This window comes from Petromyzon marinus, chromosome 61 (assembly GCF_048934315.1).
Source record: "Petromyzon marinus isolate PM22_M1 ecotype Great Lakes invasive population chromosome 61, UKy_Petmar_22M1.pri1.0, whole genome shotgun sequence".
NCBI classification, from domain to species: domain Eukaryota; kingdom Metazoa; phylum Chordata; class Hyperoartia; order Petromyzontiformes; family Petromyzontidae; genus Petromyzon; species Petromyzon marinus.
The window spans coordinates 1,592,976-1,607,084 of NC_133727.1; the positions used below are offsets into that span (position 1 = coordinate 1,592,976).

Sequence of the window (14,109 nt, forward strand, 5' to 3'; positions counted from 1 at the left end):
TTCCGTATTTGGAAAACGACTCTCAAATCCCTCACTTGGAAATAAAAACAACCATCTCCTTAGCAACATCGCCCCCCACCTCCTCCTGGTCGATGACACGCAAACCGTGCCCGCCGGTGCTGGGTCACACGTTGTGCCGCGTAGGGAGAGCTACCACTGGGGCGGGGGATCCCTTGGGCTAGACTGCAGCGGGGTGGTGCAGCGGTTGAGGTGAGGTGCGTTGCGTGGCATGTCGAGATGCTGGGCCGGCGAGCGAGCGGCGCTCCCCGTGAAAGGCCCCACGGCGGCGGCGGCGGTGGTGGTGACGGCGGTTGTGTGGTCAGGTACCGCAGCGTGCTCTCGCTGGCTGGGGTTTCCCGCCTTCTCTCGGGTTGGTTCCGCGTGGACGTGCACAACTCGGACAGCGCGGGCTCGGCGAGCGTCGCGCTCCACGTGAGCGGTGAGGACTCTCGCGCTCGCTCGCTCGCTCGCTCGCTCTCTCCCTCTCGTGCGCTCTCCGTATTGTCTCGCTCTGTGTTCTCCCCTCCCCCCGTTTCCCACGCCCTCTCTTTTCCTGCGTCCTCCGTTTGCCGCGCCCTCCGTTTTTCACGCCCTTCGTTTTCCGTGCTGTCCGTTTCCTGCACCCTCTGTTTTTCGCGGCCCTAGTTTCCTGAGCTCTCCATTTGCCATGCTTTCCGTTTCGCACGTCCTCTGTTTCCGGCGCCTTCCATTTCCCGTGTCCTTCACATCCCACGTCCTCCGTTTCCTGCACCTTCTGTGTCCGGCGCCTTCAGTCTCCCGTGTCCTTCACGTTCCAAGTCCTCTGTTTCCTGTGCCTTCTTTTTCCGGCGCCTTCCATCTCCCGTGTCCTTCACGTCCCACATCTTCCGTATCCTGCACCTTCTGTGTCCGGCGCCTTCCATTTCCCATGTCCTTCACGTCCCACATCCTCCACATCCTCCATTTCCCACGTCCTCTGTGTCCGGTGCCTTCCGTCTCCCGTGTCCTTCACATCCCAGGTCCTCCGTCTCCCACGCTCTCTCCCGCGCCACAATCTCGAGTGAACCCTGGGCCCATTTCTCTGCCGCTCCCAGGCTTCCTGCGTGCGTCTCTGCGTGCTCCTGATCCGCGTTTACCCCGCCGCCTTGCGCAGCCCCCAGCTGCCGAGACCGCTTCGCTTTCCACTTGAATGGCCGGCGCCTCGATCCTGGCCATTTAACACAACTCCTCTTCGCTCGCACGTGCTGGTCACCTGTGCCTCTCACCCGTGCCTCTCACCCTGCATTCCATTGGCTGCAGGAATTCCTCCGAGCACTGATCCCCGCGTGGCCACAGCCCACCAAGCTCTGCGCGGCGACGGTCGCGTCACCGCCCCTCGCATCAACACCCCCTCATTATCACATCATCATCACCTCGATTAGCACGGCCGCACAGCCGTCAAACCACAAGGTTTACCCCGTAATCTTGTACAGGGAAATTTAGTTTTCAGGTCCATACGGCGTGCAACCGTTTCAATACGGGCGACAAAATGTATTGTCCATTTGTGTTTTTTCCCTTGTGGGATGAACGTTGAGATTGATAAGGGGCACGGGGTGACCGATTTAGGGTCTGAGTTGGTCTGTAATAAGGTAGGGCACTGATAAGGGGTTGACAGGTTTGTGGTTGGCTAAAGAAGTTGAACACATCACCATCGTCCACCACCACCACCACCACCATCGCCACCGTCACGATGCTGCCCTGTGCACCCTTGTAAACAATCACCTCTCAACCACCCCCTCCCCCGGCCTCCTTACCCCCTCCCCCCACCCCCCGTGCCCCCCAGCTCCCCCCCAGATCGACTCCCTGTTGGCGAGCCCGGACAGCGCGCGACGCACTTGCACGGCGACTGCGCTGCCGCGAGCACGTGTCACGTGGCTCCTGTGTCCCGGCACACGCAACAGGTGTGACGCACGCACACACACACACGCACGCACGCACGCTAAAACTGAAACTAGACTTTTCGATTTAAAGCTTTCGTGACTGCAGGGATTCATCTTCTGGGTTCTTTCGGTAAAGTCACCACGTAGAATGGGAATACAATAATAATAAAAAAATAATAATAACAGAATAAAATTCTCACGACGTTTCGGCCACAACACAAGTAGCCTTCCTCAGGTGAAGAAACAGGACTGTCCGGAAGACAGCGCTTGAGTGAACACTGCCAAGCATGGACAGCGTCTTTTAAGCTGTGTGGGAGGAACAGAGCGCCTTGACAAAGGAGTTAACATATAAATTAGCATGTAACTGGGGGATTAGCACGATGTTGGTGTGAGGCATGAGCACCACGGAGAGCGACGAGCTATGTTCAGACGGACGAGGGGAGGGGGGAGAGGAGTTGACATATAAATTAGCATGTAACTGGGGGACTAGAATAATGTTGGTGTGAGGGATTAGCAGCAGTTTACATATCAACAGTAAATTAGCATGTAACTGGGGGATTAGCATGATGTTAATATGAGGGATTAACACCAAGGAGAGCGACGAGCTTTGTTCAGACGGACAAGTCCATCTATGTTCGGAACGGAGGAGGGGGGGGGGGAAGAGGAGGAAACAGCCACGGTGCGCTGCTCTGTCCTGTGTTGCGTTATAACTATGCTATAAACTGGACTACCATACAATACAATATTATACCTTCCAATCTAAACTACATTGTATAATATCGTATCCATAGACAAATCCCACCCTTGAATTATACAATGCGTTACTATACACTACCCTATACTTTAGACTATTAAATATTAGACTTGTAGTATTACACTATGTATTGTTCTATTAACCCTACTGTATACCACACTGCTGTATATTCACTATACATTTACGGTACTATATATTGCCTTATGAATTATGTTAAACATTACACTGTTATACTATTTATTATTATACAAATGCTATAAACTATAGGTACTAATAGGCAGTGCCAGCGAATGGACTGCGGTCTGAAAGTCACCGTAAAATACAATCAATCAAGAAGCCATCACTCCAACCATGAATAAGGATCCTCTTGAGCCATTCAAAACCATAACCTTACCCTACATTGCGGGGGTCACAAAAAATATCTCCAAAAACCCGAATAAACACAAGATCCAGGTCCGATTCAACACAGTACATAAAATCCATGATCTGGTTCTGTCTGTAAAAGGTGTGGTTCCAGACATACAGTACCCGGGCGTCTACAAACTAAGTTGCCTCTGTGGTAGCAGCTACATTGGAGAAACCAAACGACATATCCCGGACCGCATCCGTGAACATAAAGCAGACTTGAAACACAGTAGGACGAACACCTCAGCCGTGGCAGATCACTGTTATAATTCAGTGGGCCAAGATGACATTGACTTCTCCAAAACGGAGGTTCTCTGCAAGCCATCCGGCTACCATGAGAGATTCGTTCATGAGGCCATCCACATATAAAAACACAGAGACAATTTCAACCGAGAAGATGGATTCTGGCTTAGTAACTATTGGAAAGACGTTATAAACCATTTCGCTTCTTGATTGCTTGTATAGTAACGCATTGTATAATTCAAGGGTGGGATTTGTCTATGGATACGATATTATACAATGTAGTTTAGATTGGAAGGTATAATATTGTATTGTATGGTAGTCCAGTTTATAGCATAGTTATAACGCAACACAGGACAGAGCAGCGCACCGTGGCTGCTTCCTCCTCTTCCCCCCCTCCTCCGTTCCGAACATAGATGGACTCGTCCGTCTGAACAAAGCTCGTCGCTCTCCGTGGTGTTAATCCCTCATACTAACATCATGCTAATCCCCCAGTTACATGCTAATTTACTGTTGATATGTAAACTGCTGCTAATCCCTCACACCAACATTATGCTAGTCCCCCAGTTACATGCTAATTTATATGTCAACTCCTCTCCCCCCTCTCCTCGTCCGTCTGAACATAGCTCGTCGCTCTCCGTGGTGCTAATCCCTCACACCAACATCGTGCTAATCCCCCAGTTACATGCTAATTTATATGTTAACTCCTTTGTCAAGGCGCTCTGTTCCTCCCACACAGCTTAAAAGACGCTGTCCATGCTTGGCAGTGTTCACTCAAGCGCTGTCTTCCGGACAGTCCTGTTTCTTCACCTGAGGAAGGCTACTTGTGTTGTGGCCGAAACGTTGTGAGAATTTTATTCTGTTATTATTATTTTTATTATTTTATTCCCATTCTACGTGACTTTCCCGAAAGAACCCAGACGATGAAACTAGACTGTTACTTATTTTACCAAGTAAGGCCCCGCTGAGCTGCTACGTAGCCCTTGGTGAGAAGCGAAATAGGCCACAATTGACAGCTGAACGGAGTGGGCTTGTCGTGTGGAGACTCACGGCAGCAGACAAATAACTCTGAACGCGTAGTGAAGTTGACTCTAAATGTGGAGGGAAAAACCGGAGGACACGGAGAAAAAGTATCGTGGTCGAACCCACGACCTCCTGTAGACCAGTCGAGGTAGTTAACATCTCACCACGGAGAGAGAGAGAGACGCGCAAACTACAAATATACAGCAGGCGTCAGGGTCGTGATCGAACTCACGACCTCCTGAATACCAATGTGAGGAAGTTAACATCTCACCATCGTGGCACCCCATGAAGACAAAGATCCCCCGTATAGCCTTTAACAGACTATTAGGGCTATTTCTATGCACATTCTAGAAAGTTAAACATACACACATACTGCCCATAGCCTAACACTGCCCATTGACTAACACTACTCATAGACTCAACACTACCCATTGACTAACACTACTCATAGACTCAACACTGCCCATTGACTAACACTACCCATAGACTCAACACTACCCATAGACTCAACACTACACATAGACTAACACTTCCCATAGACTCAACACTGCCCATAGACTCAACACTGCCCATAGACTCAACACTGCCCATTGACTCAGTACTACACATAGACTCAACACTGCCCATAGACTCAACACTACCCATAGACTCAGCACTGCCCATAGACTCAACACTGCCCATAGACTCAACACTGCCCATAGACTCAACACTGCCCATAGACTCAACACTGCCCATAGACTCAGCACTGCCCATAGACTCAACGCTGCCCAGAGACTCAACACTGCCCATAGACTCAGCACTGCCCATAGACTCAACACTGCCCATAGACTCAACACTGCCCATAGACTCAGTACTACACATAGACTCAACACTGCCCATAGACTCAACACTACACATAGACTCAACACTGCCCATAGACTAAACACTACACATAGACTCAGCACTGCCCATAGACTCAACACTGCCCATAGACTCAGCGCTGCCCAGAGACTCAACACTGCCCATAGACTCAACACTGCCCATAGACTCAACACTGCCCATAGACTCAACACTGCCCATAGACTCAACACTGCCCATAGACTCAACACTGCCCATAGACTCAACACTGCCCAGAGACTCAACACTGCACCTCCGATAATTCACGGTTGGCTACGTACGGTGCGAAAGAAGTTCAACGCACGTAGCATATGACCACAATACTATGGCTCCCCCAAACCCAATACACAAACTCAACGCTCCACTCCCCCCACCCACTCCGCCCCCCCTCCCTCTCTGCCCCCCCCCCCCATCCAGTTGCAGCGGCAGTAACGACACGCGGGAACTGGAGGCCGGCAACGGAACGACGATCCGCGAACGCGAGGCCGGGGAGGCCCAGGGCGACGGGCCGCTGGGGGTCACGGTCGTCAGCGAGTTGACCTTGACCCCCGACCTTTGGGGTCACGCGGGGGTCATCGGGGGGGCGGAGGGGGCCGGGGGGCCGGAGGGACGCGCGGACGTGGGCGGCGATGGAGAGGGGACGGGGGGGGAGCCGGGGTCCGGCGGGGGGATTACGGGGGACGTGCTGGGGGTGCCGCTGGGGTCAGGGTTCACGGTGGAGTGCGTCGCCTCGAACCGCTTGGGGAGCAGCTCCAGAGTTCACTTCACCTCGCCCTACTTCCTGCGGAGTGCGACTCGCACGCTGACACGCACACACACACAACAACAACAACAACAACCGCCATTCGCCACTAAGTGGCGGTGACGTCACCACGACGCTTGTGCCAGGCTATGTGCACCCTGAGGCCACGTGAAGTGTCGAACGCCCGCTGGCAGGAGGTCACGGGGCAGACCCAGGTGCCACGGGTCGACTGACTGAGATGACTGGCTGATGCACCACCTGTGCCCCCTACTGTGCCAACCTGCTGTGCTTTAGCCACCCGGCGCTCCGCTCGCTGTTGTGAGCGTCGCTCCTCCGCCCTCCGTTGTTGTTGGAGGGCGACTGCCTCCAACTGCCCAGTAGCATCCTTCACGAGCCTCCTCCACAGAGGCCGATCTTGACACCGCTGGTACCAGTCATCGGCAAGTCCACTCAGCTCCACGTCCTCCTGTACCACATCACTCCATCTCTTCCCTAGCCCGTGCCGCGCCCGCTTAGCCCCCTCAAACCGGCCAAACAAAAGCTGTTTCGGCATGCGGTGGCTGGGCATGCGGGCTACATGACCCAGCCATCGCAGCCTTGCCTGCCGGAGGAGCTCACCGATGGGACCCTGCCCAGATCTTTCAAGGATTTGTGAGCTCCTCACACAATCCAGTCTGGTTAAACCCAGGATGGATCGTAGGCAGGTCAGCCTAAATGTTTCTAACCGGCGAAGATGTTCCATTAGGGGGGTCCACGTTTCGCAAGCGTAGAGAAGGGAGGGAATGACCGTGGCCGAGAAGACCTGAAGCTTAGTGCGGAGCGACAGACCAGGTAGCTTCCACACAGCGTTACGCAACCGATGAAAAGATATTGCCGCTCGACTGATTCGGAGTGAGACCTCTGCTGTTAAACTGGAGCCAGTCATAAGCACACTGCCCAGGTATGGGAAACTCTCCACTCTCTCCACAACTGCCCCATCACCGATTGGGAGTTGTGGGGGTGGAGTGTCCGATGGTACAAAATACCCAGGCAGGTGCTTAGTTTTGGTGGGGCTGATGGTAAGGCCCCACCTCTTAGTGGCACGCTCCAGTCTCAGCAGCAGCGTCTGCAACTCCTCCTCTGACTGAGCAGCTATTACCAAGTCATCAGCATACATAACGTGGTTGAGCAATAGGGAGCCATCCCTTGACCGCACCCGGGCATCGATTAGCCTCCCATTATATCTGTACCATATGGAGATTCCCCCGGTACAGCTATTGAAGGCTTCACGAACTACGTGGTCAAAATAGATGTTAAATAATGTGGGAGCCAGAGGACATCCCTGTCGCACCCCAAGGTGTACAGGGAATGGCTCTGACTCCCGGCCACGTAGTTTTACCCGGGCCCGCTCACCATCATGAAGGTCCTTAATGATCGTGAGCAGAGGGTCAGGTACTCCAAAAGCACGAAGAACGACCCAGAGCCCAGGCCTACTGATGGTATCATAGGCCTTGACCAGGTCAATAAAGCAGAGATGTAGGTCTTGTTGGAATTCCCTACACCTCTGCTGTAGCAGACGGACAGAAAATATGGCATCTGTGCAGGACCGCCCTTTCCTGAAACCGCATTGGGGCTCCGCAAGCCTCTCCTCAGCGTGCCTGGCAAGGCGATGCTGAATAATCCTTGCCAGGACCTTTCCCGGCACACTGAGGAGTGAGATGCCCCTGTAGTTGTTACAGTCTGTGCGGTCCCCCATCTTAAAAAGGGGGACCACCAGGGCATCCTTCCAATCCTGCGGAACCCGTCCAGTGGTCCAGACTGTTGTTATGATGTCATATAGGGCAGTCTGTGCACAAACGCCACCCTCCCTCAGCATTTCGCTTGGGAGATCATCTCTGCCCGCTGCCTTTCCTGGTCTCAGACTCCGGATCGCCTTCAATACTTCCTCAGCAGATGGCACCTCAGCCAGCCACTCACAGGGGGTGACTTCATCCAATATTTGAGGCACCGCAGCCTCAGCAGGGTCATCCTCACTTTGTGCCACGATGTTTTCCTGGCTGTGGGATTTTCCCTCCCCCAGGACCTCACAGAAATGCTCAGCAAATCTGCGAACCTGTTCCTGGGGGTCGGAAATTGGATCACCGTTTTTTCCCCTAATGATGGTAATAGGTGTGGCGCTGCAGGTTACTTTTTTGATGGAGTTAAATAGCGATTTGTGATCACGGGCCACTGAGGCAGACTCCATCTCCTCAGCAACCCGCGACCACCACCCATCCTTGCAGCGCCTCACGGCTCTCCGAACCTCCGAGCGAAGGCTGCGGTAAGCCTCCTCATTCTCTGACGTGGGATTCTGTAGCCGATGACAGTGGGCCTGTCGCTTTTTCTCAACCATCCTGAACAACTCCTCTGTCATCCAGGGTGTCTGGGGAGGTCTGGACCGCGTACCCAAAGCAGCCATTGCAGCTGCATGAGTCACAGTCCTAAACCTCGCCCATTTACCCTCGACATCAGGAGGAGTCGGGGACGATGCCAATCCCAGCCGCAAGCGATGATGAAATTCTCGCTTGCAACTTTCATCAGATAACTGAGACCAGGCCACTTTAGGTTGGAATGGGGTCCTGGGTGTACACCCACCACCGGAGTGGAAGAATGGCAGGCGCATCTTACAGATGACTAGTCGATGGTTAGAGGGCAGATCAGCTCCACGGTAGGTCCTGGTGTCAAGGACATGGGCTCGCATTCGCTGGTCCGTCACTATGTAGTCCAGCAGATGTTCTTGCTTGGACCCGGCATGCATCCATGATGTTGTGTGGATGCGCCGATGCCGGAACAGCGTGTTGGTAATTACAAGCCCATGGGCTGCACAAAAATCTAGCAGCCTCCTACCATTGTTATTGAGCTGATCTGGCCCATGCCCTCCAATCACTCCAGACCAGGTGCCAGTATCATGACCAACTCGGGCATTGAAGTCACCCAACATGATGACTCTATCCCGAGGGGCCACTTTAGCCAGCACCTGTGACAGGAGGTCATAGAAGGCATCTGACTCATCGGCTTTGCCTGCATCCCTCCACGGATGTTCATCTTCGGTGGGGGCATAAGTAACCACGACCACCATTCCTCGCCTCCGGTTGATGGGAAGGCGAGCCCAAAGTAGCCTGGGGCTTACAGCTTCCCACACCTCACCGCCACGCTCCCACGCCCCCTTCATTCTTTTGTTCAAAAGAAGACCCACACCCTGTTGTTTGGCAGTCTGCTGCCCCGAGTAGAGGACTGTCCACCCCTCATGGTGGCAGGAGCCAGAGCCGGTCCACCGGACCTCCTGAATGCCGCATAGATCCAGGCGGTACCGGTCCAGCTCCCGACAGAGGAGTGGCAGCCTCTCCTCTGCAGTGAGCGTTCGAACATTCCACGTGGCCACCCGTAGTGGCTTTTCGTTGTTTCTGGAGTAGCCCCGAGGGTAGGTATTCAATCTCCTGGCTCCGCCAATTGGGGTTTGGCCAGGAGACGTCATAGACGCCTGGCCCCCCGGGGCCTCCGGCACAAGCTTAGTTGTTACATATTTCACTTTAATTCGTGGTTTTGTGGTAATTAATTGAAGGTGGAGGGGTTACCAGCCCCTCGCACCCGTCCAGAGCCCCCGTTTAGCCCCTGTGGTGGACACATATGCCATGAGGGGAGGAGCCAATCAAAATTGGAACTCCCCCCACAGCACTGTCCACGACAGAGTTGCCCGTCCGGCACCGCGAGGAGGTAGGGGGTTGTTTTGCCGGACACACACACAGTCACACACACACACAGTCACACACACACAGTCACACACACACACAGTCACACACACACAGTCACACACACACACAGTCACACACACACAGTCACACAGTCACACAGTAACACACACACAGTCACACACACACAGTCACACACACAGTCACACACACACAGTCACACACACACACAGTCACACACACACAGTCACACACACACACAGTCACACACACACAGTCACACAGTCACACAGTAACACACACACAGTCACACACACACACAGTCACACACACACAGTCACACACACACACAGTCACACACACACAGTAACACACACACAGTCACACACACACAGTCACACACACACAGTCACACACACACAGTCACACACACACAGTCACACACACACAGTCACACACACAGTCACACAGTCACAGTCACACACACACAGTCACACACACAGTCACACACAGCACGCAGTCACACACACACAGTCACACACACACAGTCACACACACATAGTCACACACACACACAGTCACACAGTCACAGTCACACACACACAGTCACACACACACAGTCACACACACACAGTCACACACAGTCACACACAGCACACAGTCACACACACACAGTCACACACACGCAGTCACACACACACACAGTCACACACACACAGTCACACACACACAGTCACACACACACAGTCACACACACACAGTCACACAGCACGCAGTCACACACACACAGTCACACACACACAGTCACACACACACAGTCAACAACAACAACAACAACAACCGCCATTCGCCACTAAGTGGCGGTGACGTCACCACGACGCTTGTGCCAGGCCATGTGCACCGTGAGGCCACGTGAAGTGTCGAACGCCCGCTGGCAGGAGGTCACTGGGCAGACCCAGGTGCCACGGGTCGACTGACTGAGATGACTGGCTGATGCACCACCTGTGCCCCCTACTGTGCCAACCTGCTGTGCTTTAGCCACCCGGCGCTCCGCTCGTTGTTGTGAGCATCGCTCCTCCGCCCTCCATTGTTGTTGGAGGGCGACTGCCTCCAACTGCCCAGTAGCATCCTTCACGAGCCTCCTCCACAGAGGCCGATCTTGACACCGCTGGTACCAGTCATCGGCAAGTCCACTCAGCTCCACGTCCTCCTGTACCACATCACTCCTTCTCTTCTCTAGCCCGTGCCGCGCCCGCTTAGCCCCCTCAATCCGGCCAAACAAAAGCTGTTTCGGCATGCGGTGGCTGGGCATGCGGGCTACATGACCCAGCCATCGCAGCCTTGCCTGCCGGAGGAGCTCACCGATGGGACCCTGCCCAGATCTTTCAAGGATTTGTGAGCTCCTCACACAATCCAGTCTGGTTAAACCCAGGATGGATCGTAGGCAGGCCAGCCTAAATGTTTCTAACCGGCGAAGATGTTCCATTAGGGGGGTCCAAGTTTCGCAAGCGTAGAGAAGGGAGGGAATGACCGTGGCCGAGAAGACCTGAAGCTTAGTGCGGAGCGACAGACCAGGTAGCTTCCACACAGCGTTACGCAACCGATGAAAAGATATTGCCGCTCGACTGATTCGGAGTGAGACCTCTGCTGTTAAACTGGAGCCAGTCATAAGCACACTGCCCAGGTATGGGAAACTCTCCACTCTCTCCACAACTGCCCCATCACCGATTGGGAGTTGTGGGGGTGGAGTGTCCGATGGTACAAAATACCCAGGCAGGTGCTTAGTTTTGGTGGGGCTGATGGTAAGGCCCCACCTCTTAGTGGCACGCTCCAGTCTCAGCAGCAGCGTCTCCAACTCCTCCTCTGACTGAGCAGCTATTACCAAATCATCAGCATACATAACGTGGTTGAGCAATAGGGAGCCATCCCTTGACCGCACCCGGGCATCGATTAGCCTCCCATTATATCTGTACCATATGGAGATTCCCCCGGTACAGCTATTGAAGGCTTCACGAACTACGTGGTCAAAATAGATGTTAAATAATGTGGGAGCCAGAGGACATCCCTGTCGCACCCCAAGGTGTACAGGGAATGGCTCTGACTCCCGGCCACGTAGTTTTACCCGGGCCCGCTCACCATCATGAAGGTCCTTAATGATCGTGAGCAGAGGGTCAGGTACTCCAAAAGCACGAAGAACGACCCAGAGCCCAGGCCTACTGATGGTATCATAGGCCTTGACCAGGTCAATAAAGCAGAGATGTAGGTCTTGTTGGAATTCCCTACACCTCTGCTGTAGCAGACGGACAGAAAATATGGCATCTGTGCAGGACCGCCCTTTCCTGAAACCGCATTGGGGCTCCGCAAGCCTCTCCTCAGCGTGCCTGGCAAGGCGATGCTGAATAATCCTTGCCAGGACCTTTCCCGGCACACTGAGGAGTGAGATGCCCCTGTAGTTGTTACAGTCTGTGCGGTCCCCCATCTTAAAAAGGGGGACCACCAGGGCATCCTTCCAATCCTGCGGAACCCGTCCAGTGGTCCAGACTGTTGTTATGATGTCATATAGGGCAGTCTGTGCACAAACGCCACCCTCCCTCAGCATTTCGCTTGGGAGATCATCTCTGCCCGCTGCCTTTCCTGGTCTCAGACTCCGGATCGCCTTCAATACTTCCTCAGCAGATGGCACCTCAGCCAGCCACTCACAGGGGGTGACTTCATCCAATATTTGAGGCACCGCAGCCTCAGCAGGGTCATCCTCACTTTGTGCCACGATGTTTTCCTGGCTGTGGGATTTTCCCTCCCCCAGGACCTCACAGAAATGCTCAGCAAATCTGCGAACCTGTTCCTGGGGGTCGGAAATTGGATCACCGTTTTTTCCCCTAATGATGGTAATAGGTGTGGCGCTGCAGGTTACTTTTTTGATGGAGTTAAATAGCGATTTGTGATCACGGGCCACTGAGGCAGACTCCATCTCCTCAGCAACCCGCGACCACCACCCATCCTTGCAGCGCCTCACGGCTCTCCGAACCTCCGAGCGAAGGCTGCGGTAAGCCTCCTCATTCTCTGACGTGGGATTCTGTAGCCGATGACAGTGGGCCTGTCGCTTTTTCTCAACCATCCTGAACAACTCCTCTGTCATCCAGGGTGTCTGGGGAGGTCTGGACCGCGTACCCAAAGCAGCCATTGCAGCTGCATGAGTCACAGTCCTAAACCTCGCCCATTTACCCTCGACATCAGGAGGAGTCGGGGACGATGCCAATCCCAGCCGCAAGCGATGATGAAATTCTCGCTTGCAACTTTCATCAGATAACTGAGACCAGGCCACTTTAGGTTGGAATGGGGTCCTGGGTGTACACCCACCACCGGAGTGGAAGAATGGCAGGCGCATCTTACAGATGACTAGTCGATGGTTAGAGGGCAGATCAGCTCCACGGTAGGTCCTGGTGTCAAGGACATGGGCTCGCATTCGCTGGTCCGTCACTATGTAGTCCAGCAGATGTTCTTGCTTGGACCCGGCATGCATCCATGATGTTGTGTGGATGCGCCGATGCCGGAACAGCGTGTTGGTAATTACAAGCCCATGGGCTGCACAAAAATCTAGCAGCCTCCTACCATTGTTATTGAGCTGATCTGGCCCATGCCCTCCAATCACTCCAGACCAGGTGCCAGTATCATGACCAACTCGGGCATTGAAGTCACCCAACATGATGACTCTATCCCGAGGGGCCACTTTAGCCAGCACCTGTGACAGGAGGTCATAGAAGGCATCTGACTCATCGGCTTTGCCTGCATCCCTCCACGGATGTTCATCTTCGGTGGGGGCATAAGTAACCACGACCACCATTCCTCGCCTCCGGTTGATGGGAAGGCGAGCCCAAAGTAGCCTGGGGCTTACAGCTTCCCACACCTCACCGCCACGCTCCCACGCCCCCTTCATTCTTTTGTTCAAAAGAAGACCCACACCCTGTTGTTTGGCAGTCTGCTGCCCCGAGTAGAGGACTGTCCACCCCTCATGGTGGCAGGAGCCAGAGCCGGTCCACCGGACCTCCTGAATGCCGCATAGATCCAGGCGGTACCGGTCCAGCTCCCGACAGAGGAGTGGCAGCCTCTCCTCTGCAGTGAGCGTTCGAACATTCCACGTGGCCACCCGTAGTGGCTTTTCGTTGTTTCTGGAGTAGCCCCGAGGGTAGGTATTCAATCTCCTGGCTCCGCCAATTGGGGTTTGGCCAGGAGACGTCATAGACGCCTGGCCCCCCGGGGCCTCCGGCACAAGCTTAGTTGTTACATATTTCACTTTAATTCGTGGTTTTGTGGTAATTAATTGAAGGTGGAGGGGTTACCAGCCCCTCGCACCCGTCCAGAGCCCCCGTTTAGCCCCTGTGGTGGACACATATGCCATGAGGGGAGGAGCCAATCAAAATTGGAACTCCCCCCACAGCACTGTCCACGACAGAGTTGCCCGTCCGG

General features: G+C 54.0%; 1 protein-coding gene across 1 annotated transcript in view; it reads left to right on the forward strand.

The window, feature by feature from the left end:
• LOC116955693 (mast/stem cell growth factor receptor Kit-like) overlaps positions 1 to 14,109 on the forward strand; it is a 46,230-nt gene that overhangs the window by 12,143 nt on the left and 19,978 nt on the right. The window contains exons 5-7 of the mRNA XM_076053381.1: positions 324 to 439; positions 1,802 to 1,919; positions 5,614 to 5,984. Coding sequence (XP_075909496.1) covers positions 324 to 439; positions 1,802 to 1,919; positions 5,614 to 5,984 — 605 coding nt within the window. The remainder of the gene's footprint in view (positions 1 to 323; positions 440 to 1,801; positions 1,920 to 5,613; positions 5,985 to 14,109) is intronic.